At 49.0% G+C, this 25112-nt stretch overlaps 1 protein-coding gene across 1 annotated transcript; it reads left to right on the top strand.

Annotated features, from left to right (window-relative positions):
* Positions 1 to 495: 495 nt before the first annotated feature.
* On the top strand, positions 496 to 23042 carry ZBTB49 (zinc finger and BTB domain containing 49). The gene is made up of 7 exons (XM_007948783.1): positions 496 to 647; positions 2940 to 4027; positions 7849 to 7895; positions 16578 to 16651; positions 18761 to 18843; positions 18933 to 19094; positions 22366 to 23042. The coding sequence occupies exons 1-7, from the start codon at positions 496 to 498 to the stop codon at positions 23040 to 23042; spliced, it is 2283 nt and encodes a 760-aa protein (XP_007946974.1).
* The last annotated feature ends 2070 nt before the right edge of the window (positions 23043 to 25112 follow it).

Below are 25112 nucleotides of genomic sequence, written 5' to 3' on the forward strand. Positions count from 1 at the left end.
TGGTGAGGTTCCTGTGAAACGCTGGCCGCTGATGGCCCCGGGGAGCACAACTCTGCTGTGCACACTCGAAGTCGTGTGAGCTGGAATGGACTTGGCAGTGACTGGCTGGCTTTGGTTTTGATTTTAGTTCTTAACTGACGTCTACCAAATACATGCAGAGCAGTGCACTTAGTGTTGTCTCGGCTCGTTCTCCATCTGCACTGCTGAATTAAAGTTCCGTTCGGCGCAGTAGCCACCTTGCTAGCGCTCAAGGTATGGCCGTCATTGAACCACGCAGAAATAGAGCATTTGCATCGCCACAGGGAGTGTTTATCTAGATGCTCAGGAAATGGTGTGATGCGTTTTTTACTGTGCCGTACGGGGGAGTCCCCACAGTGAGCCGTCCATCCATCAGCGGGGGCTGGTGCCGCTCGGTTTGCAGTCACGTCATTAAGCATCCCCGTTGCTCCGCCCTCTTTCCGTAGGTCTCGCGGATGGTCTCGCGGATGGTCTGGCATGGACCCTGTTGCTGCTCACAGCTGCCACCTCCTCCAGCAACTGCAGGAGCAGCGGATCCAGGGCCTGCTCTGCGACTGCATGTTGGTGGTGAGAGGCGTTTGCTTCAAAGCCCACAAGAACGTCCTCGCAGCCTTCAGCCAGTACTTTAGGTACGCATCCCAACGGTCCTCTGTGCATTGTGGAGGAGCCCTGGTGGCACAGTAGTTAAAGCGCTCGACTGTGAGCTGAAAGGGGGCGGTTTGAATCCACAAGCTGCTCCGTGGGAGAAAGATGTGGCAGTCTGCTTCGGGAAAGGTGACAGCCTTAGAAAGTCGACGGGGCAGTTCTACTCTGTCCTACAGGGATGCTATGAGTCAGAATTGACTCAAAGGTAGTGGGCGGAGGCTTGTTTTTCTGCTAATTATAGTGGGGGAAGTTCTTCTGGAATGGAAATATTTTGGCTAAATTTTCACTTCTCCTTGGATTTGACTGTCTTTTGTACATGCATACTTATAAATATATGTACAGAGTAAATATACAAAGATAAATATGTATCTTTTATAGCCAAACACAAAAAGAGCCTCTTAACTAAGATGTCTTTGGGGCAATTGAAAGTATTTTGGCACTTCGTGTTTAGTTTTAATAATTCTAATTAAATGTCAGTCTTCTTCGTGTATTTCTTAGCCTCTCAGGATCGAAAGATTGAGGCAGTGAATACCTGTGAAGAATGTTTCTATGATAAGAAATCAGAGAGGGGAGAACATCCTTATGTTGTAGTATTTTGTTTTTAATTCAAACATTTTCGTTTTGTTTCTCATGTGAATATTCTAAGGAAATCATACATTTTAACTCAACCTAGTATTTTATGGCCTCTAATCAGGTTTGCTTATATGAAATGCGTACAAATACTGAATAATATCAAGCACTTATGTTTATTTCTTTAACATTATTAGAGTTAAGTATTCTATCTCAACTGATGTTCTGGTTGATGGAGATTTGTCTCTTTAAGAACCAGAATTGCTTCTTTTTTGCTTTTTTTTGAGTTGTTATTCCAGTTTCCGAGATGTGTACCATTTCACTGTTCTGTAAACTGACTGGCACCTGGCTCAGTCTGCCCTTGATGGTCCTGAGTCATCAGACTGCACCTCAAGGTTGTGTGTCTGATGGGTCTGTGTTACAGTGGGTGAGCCCATTGATACGGATCGCACTGCTTACCTCAGTGCAAAATGGAGCCTGCCTGTGGGCTTCTCTGTGGCCTGTGCCTTTCCTCTTCCCAGGACAGTCAGGTGTCAGTGTTGGGGCCCACTGGCTCTTCTCGGTATCCCCTGTCCTGCTTCTGATTGGTGCTGTCTGTAGGTAAGAACAGAACGAAAGGCAGTTTTGGGGTGACTGACCCTAGGGGGCAGTTCTGTTCAGTCACATGGGGTAGGCCTTTACGCACCTAACAACCCCTACCTTCGTGCACCCCAGTGACTCTACTTGATAAAATGTCTTCAGCAAACTCGTGAGCTGGTTTACCGTGCTCAGCTTGTCATTTTCACCGATCGCTTGCCTGTGATCTTGAAAATGAAGTGCTGGCCTCGCTGGTGCCTCTTCCCTCATTCACTTAAAGGGTTTGTTTCATTTCTGGTTTATAGACCACTGGCTTGCTGAGAGGCTTAGCAGCAAACTAAATTACTGATTACAAAAAGGGGATATACTGAGGTTGGTTTAGTAAAGCCTATTTTATTTTTAGAAATTTCTGAGACACATAACTAGGAGAATAATGTGTTTATGGCCTGAAATATATCATTTTCCAGACTACCCATGAAATATTGAAAAGTTTGTAACCTTTATTTTTCTATACTCTCAGCCCGTGATTAATAATGCATATGGATAATTTTTTAAAAATCTTAAAAGGATAGTCTTGTATGTATTGAATTGTCTTTGAATCACCTTGATATGTGGTTTGTCTGCCATATTATTCTATGTTGTTGCTTTAAAAAGAAATCTGTAAATTTAATGAGCATAGTTTGGAATTTTCCTTTGAGCTCTATCTGGAAGGTTGGGTATACCACTTCACTGCTTTAATTCATCTGTATTGCTTAATTGGATGGCTGGCCGACAAACTCAGAGGCTCACTGAATTTAAAAATCTTGGAATTTATAGAAGGAGAGGAATGTGAAAAGTAATCATGAGTATTATTTATAAGAGGAGCTCTGGTGGCATAGTGCCTAGTACATTTGACTGCTAACCAGAAGGCTGGCAGTGCAAACCCACTAGCCACTCCTTGGAAGGAAGACTGGGTAATCTACTTCCGTAGAGATACCACCTCGGAAACCCAAGGGGGGTCACTATGAGCTGAAATCTATTTGACGGCAGTGAGTTTGGTTTTTGTTTGTTTGTTTGTTATTATTTCTAAAAACACCTTGTCAGTCGTATGCCATTGTGACTCTGTAAATAGATCCTCTTTCTCTTGTCAGGACCCTCTTTCAGAATTCTTCAGGCCAGAAGAATGATGTTTTTCACTTGGATATTAAAAATGTGAGCGGCATAGGGCACATCTTGGACTTCATGTACACCTCTCATCTAGAACTTAACCAGGACAACGTGCAAGTCATGCTGGACATAGCACAGTGTCTGCAAGTTCACAGTGTCCTAAATCTGTGTCACACGTTTTTAAAATCAGCTCCGGTAGACCAGCCACCTGGCCTGCCTTGTAATAATAGTACCTTCTCCCTGCAAAGTGCTTTGACTCCTGACACGAATTGTGTGAATTACACTCCTCCTGTGCTGCAGGACTGTTCCCCAGGCGCTCCGCATAGTAAAGTTGTAGAGGAGCCGCAGTCCCACACGCCACCATCGGTTAATCTTCAGAATTCCTCAGGGGAGACATCGAAACACGCCCCGGGGCCTTTAGATGACAGCTGCACACAACTCCCTTTCAAGCAGCCAAGTTACTGCTACAAACTCAGAGATTTTTACAGTAAGCAGTACTATAAGCAAGCGAATTGTCCCGGTCCCGAGAGAGTCACCGAGTCACCTTTCCCTTTCAGCGCGCCCACAGATGCAGAAAACCCACCTGGTGCTGGCAGCCCTTCCGAATGTGTCCTGGAATCTTCTGAACACTTGCCGGCCACCTTCCTGGCCCAGCCCCTGAGTGAACCGGCCCCAGTGCCAGAAGCAGAAAGCACGTGCCCACAGCCAGGCAGACAGATGAGGCTCAAGAAGGCCGTTCACCTGAAGAAACTCAACTTCCTCAAGTCGCAGAAATCTGCAGAGCAGATGTTGGAGCCCACATGCAACGATGATTTAACACAGAGGGTCAGCACTGCCGGTGAGAAGACGACCGGGCAAGCCAGCGGCCAGGGTACCGACGAGGACGTGAGGGAGGAAGCGGTCAGCTCCGAGGATGTTCGTTGCGTGAGTGAAACAGAAAGAGCTGAAGACCTTGGTGCGACGGAGGACCAGTCACAGGCCCTTCAGTCCCAGAGACAGTACGCCTGTGACTTGTGTGGAAAGCCCTTCAAACACCCGAGCAATTTGGAGCTCCACAAACGCTCCCATACAGGTACCCGATTCCGTCCTCGCAGGCAGAAGGAGAGGAGTAACGCAGAGGTCGCACCACTGCCTGCTGCTGCTCCACTTTTGTAAGAAGTTTTGCTGTTGCTTGTTGGAGTCTTTAATGCTTAAACACAATAGAGGCATTTTTTTTCCTTCTTTCTGTATGTTTTTGATGGTGCATCTTAAAGAATAATTGTCAAGTTCTGTAAATGGTTCTAGAGGGCTAGTTTGAAAACATGCCATGCTTTTCATTTTAATTATAGTTTTATATGTTATGCTTTCTTTAGTAAGTCATTTTGAGGCGCTCAGAATTTCAAATGACTTCTAAAGCAGAGAAGCTCTATCTAGTTTAAGGTGTTATCTGTAGAGATGGAGCGTGTATTTATAAAGTGCTGTCATCAAGTGGATCCTGACTCGTGGTGACCCCGGGTGTGCAGAGTGGAAGTGCCCACAGGGTTTCCAAGCCTGTGACCTCAGATTCCCAGGCTTGTCTTCCAAGGTGTTTCCGGGTGGATTTGAACTATCAACCTTTTGTCTAGTGGCTGACCTTAACCATTTGCACCAGCTTATGAAGCATGATACAGTTTAATCCAGACCGAAATAATTTAGTTTAGCAATTCTAAAAGTTCTCTCAGAAGTGATTTAGTATGTCTGATTTTTAAATCATGATCTAGAAGGGAGGAGTATACTTTTAAATAAAGATCAGCTTTAGCTATTCAGTATTTTCAATTGCAAACTCATGTTTTAAGCACTGAATTTTCCAAGTTTTATTATCATAATTTATACGTCCTCTCCCCAAAGTTTCTCTTGTTTTGAAGGTGTTGTTTCATACGTAAGGAGCCCTGGTGGCACGGTGCTTAAGTGTTTGGCTGCTACCTGACAGGTTGGTGGCTTGAACCCACCAACCGCTCTGTGAGAGAAAGATGTGACTAACTCTCTGCTTCATAAAGATTACAGCTTTGGAAACCCTGTGGGGCAGTTCTGCTCTGTCCTGCAGGGTCACTGTGAGTCAGAATGGCCTCAGCAGCAGTGGGTCCGGTTGGTTTTATGTAAATCGTGTATACGCTACTTTCCTTCCTGTGATTAAATGATGAGCTTAACGCATGGCAGGTTACCGACAGTTATCCCATAGGCCTGAGAGGTCATGCACTGCAGGGTGTGCCCAGATGGCTGCTTTCAAGGGCCCGTGTGGTGTGGGTGTTGGTAATGTCATCCCCCTGGAGCCCCGTTTGTGTGGGTGTCGTGCCCTCACTGTGCTGCGGTGACACTTTATGATGGTTTACTTACTCCCTTTATGGAAGTGCGCTCATTTGAGGAGAATCGCAGCCATTGCTTGTGCTAGAGGTCCGCAGCGCCTCCATGTGGAGGGCTTCCATCCACCCAGCTTTGCCCTGAAAAAAAAAGTGTATTTAGGTCATCGTGTTTGCTAAAGTTTTCTAGGCCTAATGATCACTGTGATTTTATTTGGGAAATTTATACATTTTGCTTCAAAGAAAATGAACATGAAATTATTATCTGAGACAGTATCTTTGAATGACACTAGTCATGGGGCAGGAATGCTTGCTGGGACATAAATACGCTCGAGAAGAATGCTGCGTATCAGAGTAGGAGCTGGCTTTCAAGCCCCTGACCTTTTGGAAACCCCCAAGCCCCTTTTAGGAAAATAGCCAAAACTATTTTCATTAAAGCTTGAGATGTTTTCCTTTTCCCTCTCTTCTTTGTGAATATACTAATGGGGTTTCAAGAAAACTGCCTGGTGTGTGATGACGTCGTCGCTCCGCTGGCCAGGCCGCTGGGTGCCTGTGTGTGTGGTCTCTGTGGAGTCTGTGGATAGATAGCCCATTACACAAAGCTCTCGAGGGCGCTCACGTTTCAGCAGAGTGTTGGGTCCTCAGACTGGCATAGGGTGAGTGACCCTGGGTTGCTTGTGAGTTGTAAGAGCCAGAGGCTAGTTTTTCTCAAGCTCTTATGTCCCATAATAGGAGCTTTAAGTTATCATTCTCTCTCATCCTAATAATTTCACACATAAATGTAACCCCAAAGTACAGAAGTAATATGACTGTAATTATTCAGGGTCAAAAGATTTCCCCCCCATGAGAAGAACTAGGTGGTACTCAGCTACCAATGCCATCACTCAGAAAGGGATCAAAATTGGAGATCCTGAATAGAGTGGGAGAAAATTGTGGATCAAAAATAAAAATCATTAAAAAAAAAAAAGGCCAGGATTAATGGTCATATATGGAGACAGGTGAAACCGCCAAGACTATAGCCCCTAGTCACCCTTCAGGCCTGCAGTTGGACTCACCCCCGTGGCATAACTCTCAGCCAAACAGTATACAGGCCTGTGAGCAACTACATTATTGAGACGCACTCCTTAGACCAATCAACCCTGAGGGAGCAGAAGGGCAGCATTTGACAGCGAGAAGGGCAGGGAGGCAGGAGTGCGTGACCCTGCGGGGAATGTAATCAGTGTCACAAAACAGTGTGTATGAACTGTCGAATGTAAAATGAATCTGCTTTGTAAAATTGCACCCAAATCACAATTTAAAAAAAAAAAAAAAACCCAAAACCAGGAATCCCCTCAGCCCCCTTTGAGGAAGCCATTAAATGTTTTCAGGAAAAGATCAAAATAAAAATTTCTTGACATGAGCTCAGAAAGCTAACAAACTAGTTTCTTTAAAGTGGCAAGCCCTAAGAAACTATCCCATGAGGTCACCTTTTAGCAAATTAACAGATGGGCACACAAAATAAAGGGTGTTCCCTGACGGTACAGTGCCCCATTCAGAAACCGCCAAATGGTCATCAGTGACTCTAAAGCAAAGGTGAGAAGAGGAGGAGGCAGGGAAACTAGAGGACTGGAGACAGAACAACCAGAGTGCGCCTGAAGAGAATACAGACACAGTGTGAGAAAAGTCACTGATACCACCGAACGGTGTGCACCGAAACCGTCAAATGGGAACCTAATCTGCTGTGTAAACTTCTCCAGAAACTCAGTACAATATTATTTATTTTAAGAAAATTATGTAGCCCCAGCAGTGCAGGAGGAGGGGAAAAGGCTGTTATTTTTCAGAGCTGATCTCAATGACAGCCCTTGACTGAGAGGAGTGAGAGAGGGAAGGCCTCGGGTCCCAAGTCTGTGCGTGTCAGGGCTGTCTGGACCTGAGCAGGACTTTGGTGTGCACTTAACCTGGGCATCTTCCAGAGACTTTCCTCAGAACAGCTATGTACCCTTCTCTACAATTTACACCTAGATGCCATTATTTTTAATTAAGGAAGCCAGAGGTGAGCAGGAGGTGGGCAGGGGCTCTCACCTCCCGTAAGGAAAGCTGTCTTCCCAGGCTCAAGGGCTGTGGAGAGGGCCTCTGCTCTGTCCCACTTTCTGGAGGCCCCGCCTTCATGTTCACCCCGTGCGGTCTGTGTGAGCTCGCCTCCTCCTGTCAGAACTCAAGTTAAGGTGAAGAGTCAGGCTGAAGACTAAGTGAACAAGAACACTCACATTTGATTCCCAGGGAAAGGAAAGAGCGTGTCCCAGGCCTAGGTGTGGTTTTACAGCAGCTACGTTGGACTCCAACGCAGGTTTATATCTGGGGGAAATTTTTCAGAGAGATGCAAATACAGATTTCACTCTTTTGTCTCCACCTGGCATCTGTGGGGGCGAGGGCGAGGGCGAGGGCGAAGCCGGCCAGCCCCCCTTTCCTTCTCTGAGAAAGGATGGCATGCCTGCCACTGAAACACAGGACACAGGAAACGAACATTTTTAATGAAAAATTACTGTGCAAATATTGCTGCTGATTTTACAAGTTGTGTTTTTGTTTTCTTTTGTTTTAGGTGAGAAACCTTTTGAATGTAACATTTGTGGGAAACATTTCTCTCAGGTGGGAATACTCTTATTTACTGTTAATAGTTGGAAACCTGAAACCCAGGGTTTATCTTTATTACAAACACCACATGCTCTTGGACTTGTCAGAGAAGCCCCTGATGATACCTGTACTTAGAAGATGTCAGACTAAAGCAGGAGAAAATCGTTTTCAAGAAAACATTTCTAATTCATTGGGAAGAAGTAGTAGTTTTTATGTGTATGACCTCTTACAATCCCTTTTGGGTTTGCCAGTTTAAGAATGGGTCCCATCCTAATCCTGTCTCCTCTTTCGTGAATAAAGTTCCCAGTAAAACACCTGGAATGTACACATTATGCTGGCCTAAGTCCAAGACAGGAGCCCTGGTGGCACAGTGGTTAAGTACCTGGCTGCTTACTGAAAGGTTGGTGGTTTGAACCCACCAGCTGCTCTGTGGGAGAACGATGAGGCAATCTCCTGTGAAGACTGACAGCCTTGGAAACCGTATGGGGCAGTTCTGGTCTGTCCTGCAGGGTTTCTGTGAGTCTGCATGGTCCTGACGGCAATGGATTAGGTCCAAGACATACGCTCTCCACGCTTGTACTGAGACCACAGATGCTCAGTCCCTGCTGGCCTCTGCTCACATCAGGTAGACACATACTGACTTTCTTACTCAACAAGCATTTATTGTTTCCTACCATGGACCATGTGCTGTGCTTGATGGTGGTCATAAAGATACCTAGATATTTCATGTTTTGCAGAAAATTTAGAATGGCGTGAGTAGCCTGTGGGAACCTGCTCTTTCTGAAATAGAAGCTGACTGTCTGTCTGCCATGTGCCAGGTAGAGGGGTCCCAGAGCTCAGTAAACCAAGCTGTCTGTCTACCTGCCATGTGCCGGGCACGGGGGTCCCAGAGCTTAGTAAGCCAAGCTGCTTACAGCGAGTGCAGGGTTGTGCTGAGAAGGCGGTTCCTGGCACAGCTGTACTGCACACAGTGCGGTCGGTTCTGGAGCCCCAAGTGCTGTGTAACTGAGGGTGTGACTTGTGGGCAGGGCCTTGACTGAGGAGTAACCAGTAACCGTCACGTTGACGCTCACTGATGGCAAACCCGTGTGTGTCAAGAGTAGAGCTGCTCCCTATAGGGCTTTTCTGGCTGTGACCTTTGAGAAGCTGACGGCCAGGCGTGCGTCTGGGTGGACTCTAACCGTTCACCTAGCAGCATGTTGACCGTTTGTGCCGCCAGGGATGGAGGAGTAGGAGGCTGTTAGTCTGGAAGGAATTAGGAAGAGTGTCGCACAGCACGGGGCCATGGAGCAGTGCCATCCTTTGACACGTTCCCCTCCGTCTGTGGGGTTTCCCACGCAGCTACAGCTGCGGTCCTCAATGCTTTCACTGCTTCCGCTGTGACTCCTTGCAGAGGCCGCACGTGGGCTCAGGCACAGCGACGCAGCGGTGATTGTGAGGCTGGCACAGGAGCAGGCAGTGTTTGGTTCTGTTGTGCGTCTGGGTGCTGTGAGTTAGGCCTGACTCACGGCACCTAACAACAGCCACGTGAGTCACCAAGGCTTAACTTCTGTTGTCTTATCAGTCCTGCCCTCCCCTGTTAGTTTCCACGGGCCAGGGCCAGGGCCTTAGTTTTCATTTGACCCCCAGCATCTAAGAAAATGCCTCACACCTCCTAGATGGGGAGAAAGTGTTTGCTAAAGGGCTAGGGCAGCCTTTCCCCGGCCACCATTCTAGATCAGGCGCTTGGTTCCTGCCGGCCAAGCCTGGGGTTCAGAGCTTGGGCTCTGGGGCTGGGCAGGTTGGATGTGAATCCTGCCTGTGACTCGGGCAAGTCACCTGACCTCTTGGTGCTTCAGTTTCCTTACCTGGAGACCAGGATAGTAAGATCACTCGCCTCAGCAGGAAGTGTGAGGTTAATGCTGGGGACTTGGAACGGCGTCTGGAAGGACCGCTCCTCCCTCCTGTCTCTTCATCGTCTGCTTCTGTTTATTTTGGTTAGAGTGTTATGTATGATGGTTATGGTTTGCAGATGTGTGCTGCTGTTTTATTTTCATAGTGAATGCTGAAATTGTTGACAACGAGGACCATGTTTAAAACTTCATCCAACACGTGTTAGTGCGAGCCTGTGGTGTCCAAGGAACTGTCATGGGCTGGGGGCACAGTGAGGAGGAGGGCATAGTTCCTGCCCTCGGGGAGCTTACTGTTTACAGGAAGAACTAGATGTGTGAACCGACCCAGTTCAACGAGACTTTGGAGTACTGCGGCAGAAATAAGTGTGGGAAAGAGTCTGGCAGAGGAGAGAGTACCTCGTTCTGCCTGAAAGATGTAGGTGTTTGGGGTGGGTGAGGGCACAACTGCTTGACATTGCTCAGCTGAGCCCTGAAGACTGGCAGCATTTGATGAAGCTGGAAGTCTCTGGCGTTCTAGATCAGTGGGCAGCCTGTGGTCTAGATACGTACTTAGTAAATAATAACCTCTAACTCATAAGCCCTCACCTTAAACTCTTAAAAAAAATAATTTCTCATAATGAACTGGAAAACCATGTTTTTTACTAAAGTAATGTATGTGTTATATGCACAGCATCCTTGAATGTTACTTTCTTGTGCACACTCTATGCATTATGGGAGCTCCGATGGCATAGTGCCTAAGGCATTTGACTGCTAACCAGGAGGCTGGCGGTTCAAACCCACCAGCCACTCCTCGGAAGGAAGGTTGGGCAATCTACTTCTGTAGTGATATTGCCTCGGAAACCCAAGGAGGGGTCACTAGGAGTCGAATCTGACTCGACAGCAGTGAATTTTTGAGTGAGATATGCATTATAGTGTGTGTGTGTTATTTTGATGAGTGCGTTTTATGTGAAAACGTAGTAAATTATCATGGTTTCAATGGATTGGAATGCTCTCTGTATAGGTTGTCAGAGTGCTTGCTTTGCTAGATGGGAGCTCCTAAAGATGTTGCCTTCTAGAATATTTGAAAGTTAGAAAACAGATGTACCAGTTAGAGTTAATGTTTCATCCTGTTTATTTGGGGTTTATTATTTAGTAGTTAGTCTTGGATTTCATTTTACTTAGATCCACAGTCAACATTCGTGGAAGCAGGAGTCAGGGAATCAGATATGGTATTGGAAAAATCCACTGTGAAAGCCCTCTTTTAAGCGTTAAGAAACAAAGATGTCACTTTGAAGACTAAGGTGCGCCTGAGCCAAGCCATGGTGTTTTCAGTTGTCTCATATGCATGTGAAAGCTAGATAATAAATGAGGAAGACCGATGAAGAGTTAATGCTTTTGAATTGTGTTTGCGAAGAATACAGAAGATACCATGGGCTGCCAGAAGAATGAGTAAATCTGTCCTGGAAGAAGTGCAGCCAGAATGCTCATTGGAAGCAAGAATGGCTAGACTTTGTTTCCCTTATTTTATGTTGTCAGAAGTGACTAGTCCTTGGGGAAGAATATGCTTGGTAAAGTAGAGGGTCAGGTATAAAGAGGAAGCCCCTCAAGGAGACGGACTGACACGGTGGCTGCAGTGATGGGCTCAAGCACAGCAAGGATTGTGAGGATGGTGCAGGCCCAGCCAGTGTTTCGTTCTGTTGTACGTAGGATTGCTACGATTTGGAGCCGACTCAGTGGCACCTAACAACAACAACAAGGTTAGTCTTAAAATAAAAAAGCTAACTACAACTTTAGGAATGAGTTGACAACCTGTGTGGTTAAAAAAAAAAAAGCCACTGCCGTTGAGTCAATTCCAACTCATAGCAACCCTGTAGGACAGAGTAGAACTGCCTTATGGGGTTTCCCAGGCTGTAAATCTTTGTGGAAGCAGACTACCTCTTCTTTCTCCCATGGAGTGGCTGGTTACCTTTCAGTTACCAGCCCAGTGTTTAACCACTATGCCATTGGGGCTCCAGCAGTATGATAGATACATCACCAAGAAAAACTGATGGACTCTTAGGTTGTAGCAAGAATATTACCTGTTACTTTAACTCTGGACACATGATCTCAGGAGATGAGTCATCCCAGTCTCTAGAGCATTCCTGAGTCTCCCCCAGGAAATAGAGAATGGGCAGTGTGAGGGTATCCAGGGGAGAAACACAAAGGCAGTGATAGGCTTGGAATCCCTGTCCCGTAGGAAGTAGGAGAAGGGAGACCTGGGTTGTTTAGCTGTCTTGAGAGAGGAACAGATGTTCTGTTTCTCCAGGAGGCAGAAATGGACACATGGCACATATTACAGAAAGAAAGATTCCAAGAGAGTCTGTCTTCCCAGCAGTGCTATCTAGCAGTGGGACAGCTACCATGTGTCCAAAACTAAACACACCAGTTGCTGTCCAGTGGCCTCTGCCTCTCGGTGATGCTCTGTGTGTCAGAGTAGAGCGACACGCCTAGGGATCTGATCACTGATCTTTCGGAACTGCTTTGCCTGGCGTTTCTTCTGGATGCGTCTGGGTGGGTTTGAACTCCCAACCATTCAGCTGCACCATCCAGGGACTCCACCTCATGTCCTGGGGCTGTTACCAAAGCAAGTCCAGCATCCGGAAGGAGTTGGCTCAGCTACCTGGTCCCCGGACACTGATGGGAGCCGGTGCCAGGGGTGACCAAGTTTCGCCAGATCTGTGGTGCAGTTGCAGAAGCAGAGACATCTTGAGGTGCTTTTCCTGAGTTACAGACTTGCGGCTCTGCAGTGTGTTTCCCGCGCTTTTGGTTCTTTTATCAACATCCTGATCATTGGTATTCAGATGACATCTCTGTGTGTATCCCTCGATTTTTTCTTTTTAATTTTGTTACTTAGTGGAATCTGGAAGCCTGAAAGCTTACGAATGAGATGGCTTTAAAGGCATGAGCGCTTTTGTCTCTGAAGTTTTATGGTGCACTGACTCTTTGGTTTATGTTGATTGAACACTCCACTGTAATTAAATGAAGATACGCATTGGGCTTGTTCCTGCGTAAATTCTGATGTTGAAGTTCCCATCCTGAGGAGCTTATGATACAGATTATGAGACACATCACTGGAGGTCATTCCTATGGCAGAATTGTTCATTGAATTTACAGTGACGTTTACTTACTGCCGAAAGGACAAGGAGGCTGCATCTTATGACCTCCTCTAACCCCACAAGAGGAAGATACAATCACCATCAGTGGCCCAAGGCCTATCCCTGCAAGGCCAGACATGCTGCCTCCCGCCAGCCCCTTGTCCAGCCCTAACACCAACTGTTCCCCCTGCAGCACCCACCACCAGTCTGCTGGGTTCAATAATTCGCTGCAGTGGCCACAGATTATAGGGTTTATTAGGGAAGCACCAAGCTACAATTCAAGTTCAGGAACAACGCTCAGTCTCTCTCAGCCCACCATCTCTCAGCCAGCAGTCTCTCTCAAGTCTCTCTCAGCAATGCCTGTTTCTTGGTGTCTCTCTCAGCAATGAGCGTCTCTCAAGAGCACGTTTCTTTCAGCAGTACATCTTTCTCAGCCAGCAGTCAGAAAGGCTCCTTCTGCCACTAGGAGGGCTCCTTTTGAGCCTGGCAGAGTGGCCCAGCTAACCAATCTCAACATCAGAATTCTATACACCTGAGAGAAAGTGAACTTCCCAGAAGATTGCTTTGTACCACTCAACAGAAATACCCCAGGTGGATAACTTTAACAGTCAGGAGCTACTCAGTTGCTCATGGAAAATTCTACCACAGTTTACAGAGACTTAGGCTAGAAAAGCCACACTGTATAGTGTACTACACCGCACTTAGGAAGTGTTGGGATGTCTTCACCGCTGACAGCCGTCGTGGGGCGTTAACAGCACTTAGGTGTCAGGTATAAACACTGACTTAGGAGCAGGAGATTCCAGCTGTCTGAGCCCTGGCTGGTTTGTCATCTCGCAGAGCCTCTGCAAAATGGGCTCATTCTGTTGGTGAGGATCCTGCAGTGGCCGAGGAAAATGACCGGCCGCTTAACAGAGTGCTCCTGGAAGATACCAGTTGGCCCCCACGTGTGGCAGAGTAGAATCCTGCTCCGCTTCTATGGATTTTGTCAGTGGCTGATTTTGGGGGAAGTAGATTGCCAGGCCTTTCTTTCGAGGTGCCTCTGGGTAGACTGGAACCCCCAACCTTCTGGTTAGTAGCTGAGTTCATGAACTGGTTGTAGCACCCAGAGACTCCTGCTGCATGCTGTTGTTGTTGACGGCCATCGAGTTGAGTCAACTCACAGCAACCTTACAGGACAGTAGAACTGCCTATTGGGGTTCCTGCACTGTCCTCTTTACGGGAACAGGTCACCAGGTCTTTTCTCCTGCACAGTGGCTGGCAGATTCAGTCAGCGGCTGAGCACTTAACCACTGTGCACAAAGATTAGAAAGGTTAGGGGAAAGATGTGAGCATCTGCTTCTGAAAAGATTACGGCACTGGAGACCCTGGGGCAGTTCTGCTATGTCCTACGGGGTCGCCCTGAGTCCAGATCAACTCCACAGCAGTGGGTTTTGCTATCAGATACAGCTAACAGAACACTTGGGACGTTTCTTACTATTGCCTAGTAGTAAGAACAAGTGAAAGACCATTTGCTTGTGTTTGCTTTGAAAATAACTAATTATGGTTTTTTAAAAATTGTAGCCCTGCTAAATTTGAACTCAAAGAATGCATTTCTTTGAGTGCATTCTTGTGTATTTTACTGTGACAAACAAGAAATGTGATGTAACACTTGGGCAGATCGTGGTACTCAAATCTGATCAGCCTCTCTGAAATTCAGAAGTGGCTGATCTAAAATGGTACTGGCATATTTACTATCTTAACAGTAAGAACTCAGATGAGCGTGTCTCCAGTGGCTCCTGGTCATCCTGTGTGTTGAAAGGGCGCTTAACCAAACCACATTCACTGTCACCGAGTCGATTCGGACTCATAGTGAACCCCATTGAGTTTCCAAGGCCATATAGATCTTTACAGAAGCAGACTACCCCATCTTTCTTCCATCAAGTGGCTGGTGGGTTTGAACCACTGACCTTTTGGTTAGCAGCCAAGTGCCTTAACCACTACACCATCAGAGTTAGGTTGGTCATTTCTAGGTTAGCGATGCCTACATCCTGAGGTCTTGCCCTCATGTCAGAGAAGAGTTTAGACTCACACAAACCCAATAATAATTTCTGGCTCAGGCAGTTACTCGTCACGCAGCTGTGACAAGTTACTTTTTCTGTTGAATCTCAGTTTTTCATCTAGAAAATAGAGCTGATCCTACCGACTACCATGGTAATTTCACAGTGAATATAACGGCCTAAGGGCACATCACCCAGATTAGAATTTCGGCAATGTATGTTGCTGTTGATAGTTTGATTACTGTTCCTAGTAGTCATTGTATAAAAAGCTGTGTACTTTACAAAGTTTTCCCAAATTTGTTCCCTCCGGCTGTGTCTTCTCTAGGCCGTATTTGTTAGGTTCTTACTCGGTGTCTCACGGTGTTTCCGAGTCTGATAGGAAAGTCCTGTGCGGCCGTGTTGTTTTTGTTTGTCGTGTTGGGTCGATTCCCACTCTCCGTGGCCCGTGTTAGAGAGTAGACCCGATCCGCAGGCTTTCTTGGCTGTGCAGTCAACAGAAGCCGATCACCAGGCCTCGTCTCCCTTGTTGGAGCTCGAGGAGGGTGCCGTCTGTAACACTTGGAAGTTTCCACCCATGGGTGGACTTCCCATCCATCTTCAAACTTAGGACCATCAGCGATCTTTGCATTTCTCTTCGACACAGTGCGCCGGTTTGAAGCCCCGTTTGCTGGTTTCTCGTCTTGTTCATGTTCCTTCGCTGGCTCATCTCTGTGCCTGCTGCCTGCACGTTACTGCCCTTGGCTTATAGTCATTCACTTCAAGGATTTTTATTTGTTTTCGTTTGTTTACAGCAAACCCTATAAAACCCAAATGAGGGAAGTGGCAGGTTGAGACCGTGAACTTCAGTGCGGCAGTGGAAGGTTCTTTCCATAGCCTGCTATGAAACCTTAGCGGGTGACCTGTGACACATCTGAGGCGCTTGCAGCTTCAGTTACCTGTGCTCTAAGCAATTTCCTGTGGATTTCCTGTGGATCAGTATGCAGAAGCCTGTTTTATGATCTCCATGGAAATGAAAGACTGGGTAAAGCCTCGCTGCTTAGGCAGTTAGGAAATGCCCACTGGGGATCTGGATGGCAGCTGTGACTCTGCTGACCTGCGGTTTTGTGCAGAGGCGACCGTGAGCCCATCAGGCAGCACGGGCTGTGCCACCTGGGAAGTCCCTCTGGGAAACGTTTCCTCCTTTGTAAGCAAAAGCACGCTGTTTAGAAAGAGATGACAAATACTGCGATACGGCTGTCCTTCTCCAGTGATGCTTGCGGGTAGCTAGATGGTCCAAGTTAAAAAACTATATATCAGAAGTAAAATGCATCGAGGGCTATTAAAACGCAGGCTTAGTGACCACGGAGCAGCCCCCACAGTGCCCTGGGGCCCATCTGAGAGGAGGCGCCACAAAGTGCCGGCCCAGAGATGCTTCTGAGGAAGGGCGTGGCTCAGGGACAGGATTTACACACGTCACCTGTTTCACAGGCTGCTGGGCGGCTGCCCTCGCGTTAGAACATGCCCCTTGCAATGGCTGTTCAAAAATCCTGCTTAGTGGCCTGGAACCTGAAGAGATGTCGGTTTTCCTTTTAAATTTATAAAACCTTTTTTTGAAAAACAAATGAAATGAAAAAAACTTTGATGACTGGTGTCCGTTTTCTTTTCCTCTCTTTGTAGGCAGGTAACTTGCAGACTCACCTGCGTCGACATTCCGGTGACAAACCGTACATCTGCGAGATCTGTGGAAAGAGGTCAGTGCTGGGCGGCTGCTTCTGCCCGTAGTGTCGGGGGGGGGGGAAGCCTGTTCTCTGCAGCTGCCACTTGCACGTGTGCTGTGCGGGGGCTCGCTCGACCCCCCAGGAGCACAGGTGAACTCAAACACCGGCCTGTGGCATGACACACGTGCGAATAATAAACAAGATCCAAGGAGGTTAATTAAAAGGAAAACAATCTAGGACAGGAGTCTTAGGAAGGAAATGGGGTTTCTCACGGAACAAAACTATTTTGTGCTGAAGTGTTCATTCATTCTGCAAACATCTGTTAAAGTCCCCAATGAGGTCGCCATTCAGTTGAGGTGAAATGTGCCCCTGGATGGCTGTACCTCTGAGGGAAGGGCTGTTCGAGAGCAGGGAGCATGGAGCAAAGCCTGACAGGGGGGACCACATTTTGACTTGGAAAGTGGAAACTGACTTGGTGACAGAGGGCCTCGTACTGGAGGTGGAATGACCTGTGGCAGTGTGATTCCTCGACTTGGTGTGGTGAACGAGGTTGTCCACGCCTGTGTGCACGTGGCAGCAGCCTCCACCCCTTCCCTCTGCCCTGGGCTGTGTATCTGCCTCTGCCCATGCCATCTCACGGCTGTGCTAGGACAGTGGGAACAACCAGGACAATTCCAGTCACAGAGTTTCCCACCTGCCCTGAGTACATAGTCATTCAGCCTTTGTTGTTGTTAGGTGCCGTTGAGTTGGTTCCCACTCACAGCGACCCTGTGTATGACAGAATGAAACACCACCTGGTCCTTTCCATCCTTACAGACCTTGCTGTGCTTGAGCCCATCATTGCAGGCACTGTGTCAATCCGTCTCATTGAGGGTCTTCCCCTTTTCCCATGACCCTCTACTTTACCAAGCTTGATGTCTTCCAGGGACTGGTCCGTTCTAGCAATAAGACCGAAGTAGGTGAGATGAAGTCTGACCATTCTCATTTCCAAGGAGCATTCCTGCTGCGCTTCCTCCAGGACAGATTTGTTAGTTCTTCTGGGGGTCCATGGTACTTTTACCATTCTTTGCTCACATCACAACTCAAAGACATCAATCTCTTCTTCGGTCTTCCTTATTCATTGTCCAGCTCTCACACGCATACGAGGTGATTGAAAATACCATAGCTTGGGTTAGGTGCACCTTAGTGTTCAAGGTGGTATCTTTGCTCTTTAACACTTTAAAGAGATCTTTTGCATCAGATTTGCTCAGTGCAAGACATCGTTTGATTTCTTGACTGTTGCTTCCATAGGCATTGATTGTGGATCCAAGTAAAATGAAATCCTTGACAACTTCAGTCTTCTCTCCATTTGTGATGATGTTGCTTATTGGTCCAGTTGTGAGGATTTTCGTTTTCTTTATGTTGAGTGTAATCCATACTGCAGATTGTAGTCTTTAATCTTCATCAGTAAGTGCTTCAAGTCATCTTCACTTTCAGCAAGCAGGGTTGTGTCATCTGCGTATTAGGCCCTTCCTATGTGCTGAGTTCTGTGATCGGAGCATAGAAGCCTCTGCCTGCCGATCCCTGCTCCCGAGTCAGGTGGGGAAAGGGGTCCGTGTGCTCAGTCCTCTGAAGAGCAGTGCAGTACAGGCCACAGGGACACCAGATGGATACCCAGCTCTCCCTTCCCTACCGAGAAGACACTAGTCTCTGCTGATGATGGAAAATTGGAACCTTCAGGGGTCATGCTCACTGGCTGGCACCGCAGAGCCAAGATGCCCTCCCTCTGGGTCCTGCTGCTCTGGCCAGCTGGTGAGGGTGCAAGGGGCCTGCTCTGCTCAGCTCTCCCAGGCTTAGTGTCCTCTTCTCGCCTCCTAACCAGTGAGGTCACGGTGCCATACCAGGCAGGGTCTGCTCTTGTGCTGGGAGATAGAGGAGCAAAAGTGAACGAGGGGATAGAAGAGGTTTGCTTAAAAACAAAACCTTGCATCGTTTTCTGTTTTCCTTTTGAAAAAATGAAAGAACGGAGTGACGATTCACAGTTCACTTCACGTGAAACCCGGCCACTGGCGTGCTGAGCCACCGTTCCTCGCTCGGTGACTTGCCATTGCAGGCCCACTGTGGTGCGGAAGGTCCTAATCGAATCTTCTAATTGTGCCACAGGTTTGCAGCCTCTGGGGATGTCCAGCGTCACATTGTCATCCACTCGGGAGAGAAGCCACACTTATGTGACACCTGTGGCCGAGGTATCTGTGAGCCTTTTGCTTCTGTTCTCGAACGTGACTGGCTGAAATTCCTCAGCCCTTCAGTGCCGCCCCTCTTCTGGTCCCTCCAGGGTTTAGTAACTTCAGCAACCTGAAGGAGCACAAGAAGACGCACACGGCCGACAAGGTCTTCACCTGCGACGAGTGCGGGAAGGCTTTCAACATGCAGAGGAAGCTGGTGAAGCACCGCATGCGGCACACGGGGCAGCGGCCCTACAGCTGCACGGCCTGTGGTGAGTGGCCTGGCCCCGGCAGCCTTCCTCTCGGGGCACGGGCGCCGGCCTCCATCCTGCTCTGTCCCTGGTGGTTTGTCTCTCAGTAGGCAGCCAGAGCCACCTCACAGGTCAAATGGAAGTCGTGACAGTTCTTTATAGCCCCCATGGCTGCCTGTCTTGGTTCATATATCCACTGGGGGTCACTGAGAGTAAGGACTGTCCTTGACGCTCAGGGGAGGGAGGGCTACAATGGAGGCCCGCTGCCAGGGCTCACAGGCCAGCTGGGTGGGTGTGGGCAGTGACCAGTGTGGACGGGCATGTACGTGGCTCCGTGAGGGAGTGCGAGGCAGGGACTGTGTGCGGGGAGAGGCAGCGGGTTGTGCTGCCGAGAATCAGGGCCCCATGCTGAGATCGTTTGTTTATAGGGCAAAGGTCATTTCTGGGCACTTGGGTCTTCATCATGAGCATCAGGGAGTTATCAAGAAAGGCCAACAGCAGGTGGCCATGCTCGGCCTCAGGGTGCGTCCTGCGCCTGGTACCTGTGATCACAGTGTCAGAGCCAGGACTCAGACTCACGGCCCTCAGTGGGCGGGGCTTTGTGTGTGTGTGTGTGCATGTACCTGCACACCCATGGCAAGGACTGCACAGTGCCCAGTGAATCATGGCGGAAAGAATGACCCAGGACTGCCATGATTACCTGTTTAGAGCCAATGGGAGGCGCTCTAGTCCAGCCGGAGGCCTGGAGCAAGCTGGGCTTCACAGTGACTCATCCTTGCTGGAATTGGGACTGCAAACGGGGCAGGCCTTCAGGGGTGGAAGCCAGGCAACTGAGTGTCTCCAAGTAGACCGCACACAGTTCTCCCAGATGGAAATGCAGGCAGTTCCATGGCTATTCTGAGTCCCTGGTGGTGCAAACGGTTCACGTGCTTGGCTGCCAGCTGAAAGGTCGGCCAGTCAGGTCCAGCCAGCAGACTTCCGAAGACAGGCCTGGTGACCTGTGTCTGAAGAGCCAGCCCCTGAGAGCCCTGTGCGCAGCGGCCGTCCCGGACACACTGGATCCTCTATGTTGCCCCTCCCGTTCTCTGGCTTTGCTTTACTTTCTAAGAGCTTTTCTCACTGTGTCTCCTAGCCCTTGTGCATTTTTAGTCTCTCCTGTAATAACATTAGTGCCTAAGGCACTTGACTGCTAACCAGAAGCCTGGCGGTTCAAACCCACCAGCCACTCCTCAGAAGGAAGGTTGGGCAATCCTACTTCCGTAGTGATACTGCCTTGGAAACCCAAGGAGGGGTCGCTATGAGTCGGGGCTGACTCGACGGCAAGCAACAACAACAACAACAACAGCAGCAACAACAACGTAATAACGTTAGTGTCTGAGAGTGGCTGCTTCTCTGAGTGCCCCGGGGTTAGCCTGTGCCTTTGTGTTTCCTGCTGCAGTCTGTCCCTTGCTGTCATCACTGTGGCTTCTGCTCTGTCCCCTGCACGTGCCTGTCTCCGGGCTTTCTAGGGTTTTTTCCTTGGCACCTTCCTTATCAGGGACTTTGACTGCCTGTAGTGGAAGTTGGCCTACCCTTCTCGCTCCTCTGCTGTAAATGAGAACAGAACCCGCCCCTGGGAGCTGTGTGGGTGTGGCCTTTGGGGGACTCATGCTGTAGTGTGGTGAGGCAGGCGCTGTGGTCATTGCTGGGCATTTTCCAGAGGAGATTCCCCCATTCTCCTGCCTTTGGGTATAAGGTTTGGGGAACCACGGCAGGGAAGGGGCCTGAGGAGGTCCTGGCTTGGCAGGTGGGCTGCCTTTTACGTCACGCTCTCAGGATGTTGCCACACCCCTGCCTCTCCGGGGTCTCCACCCTGGAGCTCTCTGTCTTGGGGCGGCGAGTGGGCCAGCCACCTGGGTGAAGCTGTGGGCCAGGACTCCAGATGCTTCTTCCCATTCTGTCCCCTGCTTCCCGAGCCGCTGAGTCCTGCTGGGGTGTTGGCTTGTTTCACCTGCCACTCTTCACCTTCCAGGCTTTGTCACCACTGTGCTTGTTCCGTGTTCCCGCTCCCGCCGCCCTGCTCTTTGGGGGTGCATGTGTTCCTTGTTCCCTCTCCCACTGCCCTGCTCTTTGGGGATGCGCGTGTTCCGTATTCCCTCTCCTGCCGCCCTGCTCTTTGGGGACACATTATACGTTCCAGGTTTCTTCGGTAGTGTTCGGGAGGGAGCAGAGGTACATGTGCCTGCACAGGTGGTCAGGTTGGCTAGAACTTGTCCTCATTCACACACTTTCAGTTATTTTAGCTTCTTCTTTTGTCAGCATGTGCCAGGTGTCACATGTGATTCTGTGTATCATCTCCTTCATGTGGCACCCCCCCCCCCAATTCCATCGTTCACTGCTTTGGCCATAGCCTAAGAAAGTCAAAATTCTTGTTAGGATTTATTTTACATGTAAAGTAAGTTCCTCACAACGACTGAGAGAAACAGCTCTACTGTGACTATCATTTATACGTATGAAAACCAGAAACCCAAACCCATTGCTGGCGGGTCTGTTCCGGCTCACGTCCCTACCATGTGACAGAGCAGAGCTGTAATATTCACAGGAGCAGGTCACTAGGTCTTTCTTCCATGAAGCTGCTGAGTGGGCTCGAACCACCACCCTTTCAGTTAGTTGTGGCGCAGTGAGTCACCTTCTAGCCATGGTCTTGTAACTCTCACAAAGTGATTGAGTGGGACCATTGCAGGTAACGTGCTTGTGGCCCACCAAGGGGACTGGACAGTTCTGCTGGTGCAAATAAGGCACATGGGCCCTTGTAGGGGATTGATCAGTTTTGCCATCCTACTAGACTTAAAGGAGCTCTGGTGGCGCAGTGTCTAAGGCATTTGACTGCTAACCAGGAGGTTGGCAGTTCAAACCCACCAGCAACTCTGTGGAAGGAAGATGAGGCAGTCTACCTCCATAAAGAGTTACTATCTCAGAAACCCAACGGTGGTTGCTATGAGTTGGAATCAACTCAATGGCAGTGAGTTTTTTTGGTGTTAAAGGAGACATGGGGGAGACCCACAAGAACAGGTACACCGGCTTTCCCGCACATGTCCCGTGCAGCAGACACAGGGGAGATTAGCCCTGCAATGCTAAAAGCCTCAAGGCTTCACCTGGGAAGGAGGGCAGCGTCTGAGTGCGTGGTGGCGTCAGAGGCCTGGGAGTACTGGGGGCTGCCCTGAAATCATACTCTTCTGTTGTTTAGAAGCCAGGAGGAGGGGAGCCCGTTCAGAATCTCCACTTGTAAAAACAACCTTTTCCCTTTTTCCAGGAAAGTGTTTCGGGGGATCCGGGGACCTCCGCAGGCATGTCCGCACGCACACGGGGGAGAAGCCGTACACATGTGAGATCTGTAACAAGTGCTTCACACGCTCGGCGGTCCTCCGGCGGCACAAGAAGATGCATGGCAAGGTCGACGTGGACGGCCGGGACGTGCTGGAGGAGCTGGGGCCCACCAGCGAGGGCACAGACCTGGACAGGTCGCAGAGCTCAGACTCCTTTTCCCAGGACGTGTCTGTGACCCTGATGCCAGTGTCCGTTAAGCTCCCCATCCACCCGGTGGAACATCCGGTGGCAGACTCTGACAGCCACTCTGCAGGCCCCTACTGTAAGCCACGGCCCATGGTTCAGCCGCATGGCATCAGCGACCAGGAGAAGCTGAGTTTGGACCCGACTAAACTTGCCAAGCCCCAGATGCAGCCACCAGCGCATCCGGCGTACGCTTACACAGATGTGGAGTCCTCAGGCACGGGAGAACCACTGCCAGCCGACAGCATGGCCGTCATTCGCTCGTCCCTGGCGGCCCTGGACAGTCACTGCAGTGACACCCTGGGTGGCCGAGCCCCTCCCACAGCTCACAGGAGCTCAGAGGGGCAGTTCTTCTCCAGCTTGACTCTCTGGGGCCTAGCAATGAAGACTCTGCAGAATGAAGGTGAACTGGACCAGTGATGGTCCACCCAGTGATGGTGCAAACCAGTGATGGTCCACCCAGTAATGGTCCACACTTTGATGGTCCCCCCAGTGAGGGTCCACCCAGTGATAGGCCAAACCAGTGATGGGCCACTCAGTGACAGTGATGGCCTACCCAGTAATGGCCCACCCAGTGATGGGCCACCCAGTGATGGGCCACTCACTGGTGGGCCAAACCAGTGATGGTCCATCTAGTGATGGCCCACCCAGTGAGGGTCCACCCAGTGGAAGCCCACCCAGTGATGGTCTACACCCACACGAGAGTTGCTCTGTGGGTGGCAGGGCTGCAGGAATGAGCCATTTTCCTTGTGACGGGCCTGCTAATCTCCCAGAGAGTGTGTGGATTATCCACCTCCTGATGGGGCTGCCAGTTGGAAGCAGCTTAAACTCAAGGTTGGAGAAAGGCTCTCTGGCTCAGCCCTGAGGCAGCTGTCAGAGTGGAGGGCTTGAACCCCAAGCACCAAAGGCTTCAGAAACTCTCCTCGTAACTGTAGCCCGCATGGTAGAGGGCGGGCTCTGGTCAACTACTGGACGTTTTGGTCATGTTGAAAAGAAAAAATGTATATATACGTACATATATATATAGAGATATATATGATATTATTTTTACAAAATTGAAATTGTAGCATTGTGTATTTTTAAATATTTATACAAAAGTTCTATTTGTATATGAAACTCAGACTATAATTTGAATAAATGAAATTTGCTTTTATATATAATTCTATATGTTTCTGTCAGCATTTTTATTAATATAAAGACCAAACTACAAACCACACCAAACCCGATGCTGTCGAGTCCGCGCTGCTTGGCGAGTCAGAGTAGAACGGGGTCTGTAGGATTTTCGGCGGTCGGTGTTTTCAGAAGTAGGTCACCAGGCCTTCTTCTGAGGCGCCTTGGGATGGACTCAAATCTCCAGCCTTTAATTGAGCAGCTGAGTGCACTAACTGCCTACCCAGGGCCTCCAGTCTAAAGATCATGGACCGGCTGCTGGGTTCAGACCACCAAACTTTTGGTTAGCAGCCAAGTGCACTAACTGCCCGACCCAGGGACTTCAGTCTAAAGATCACACACCAGCTGCTGGGTTCAGACCACCAACCATTTGGTTAGCAGCCAAGCACTGAATCACTGTGCCACCAGGGCTCCTTAGGTAAACCTCCAACCCTTGATGAATGCCCTCTGTCCCTACACGTGGGTGGCCAAGCCAGGCTGGTGAGAAGCACAACCATGCCCTGGTCTAATGGCACTCTCTTCAAGGGAGTGCCGTGTGCCATCTTAACAGCCCCTCCCCATTTCTCTGGTTCGTGGGCTGTCCTCTACAACTGTGCCATGCATTTTTTTTCAGACTTCCCTGGCCTAATGAGCATGGCTCCTGTGTCAGAACACAGGAGCAGGCTGCCTCCACACGTGTGTGTCTGTGCCTATGGCTCCACCCCTTGTAGACTGCGACCTTCCCACCACCTTGCCCTCCATTTCCCATCCTCTGTTCATTCTTCTCATTAGGACTCATCACTGCCCAGATACTGTATATTTTTCTGGTGGTGCAGTGGCTAATGCACACGGCTGCTCACCAAAAGTTGGCAATTTGAACCCACCAGCTGCTCTGTGGGAGAAAAGATCTGGCAGTCTGCTTTCATGAGATTAAAACCTAGGTAACCCTGTGAAGCAGTTCTTCTCTGTCATACGGGATCCTATGAGTCAGAGACGACAGCATACAACAACGTACTATGGAAGTTCCTAGGTGGTGCAAATGGTCTGTGCTCAGCCACTGACCAAAAGATGGCAGGTCACACCCACCCAGAAGTGCCATGAAGGAAAACTCCAGCTATCTGCTTTCATGACTATGACAGCCAAGAAAACGCTATAGTTTGAGAGCTCAGTTCTCTGACAGCTGGGATTGCCATGAGTCAGAAGCCACTCAACGGCACCCAACAACATACTATGAAATAGATTTGTATCCCCCGTCAGGATATAATCTCCAGGAAGACATGGACTTTGGTGTCTCTGCTCCTGTTTCCCCAGTGCCCGGGACAGTGCCTTACACTTGTTGTT

This window comes from Orycteropus afer, unplaced genomic scaffold (assembly GCF_000298275.1).
Source record: "Orycteropus afer afer isolate SDZICR_OR568_19922 unplaced genomic scaffold, OryAfe1.0 scaffold00224, whole genome shotgun sequence".
Classification (NCBI taxonomy): domain Eukaryota; kingdom Metazoa; phylum Chordata; class Mammalia; order Tubulidentata; family Orycteropodidae; genus Orycteropus; species Orycteropus afer.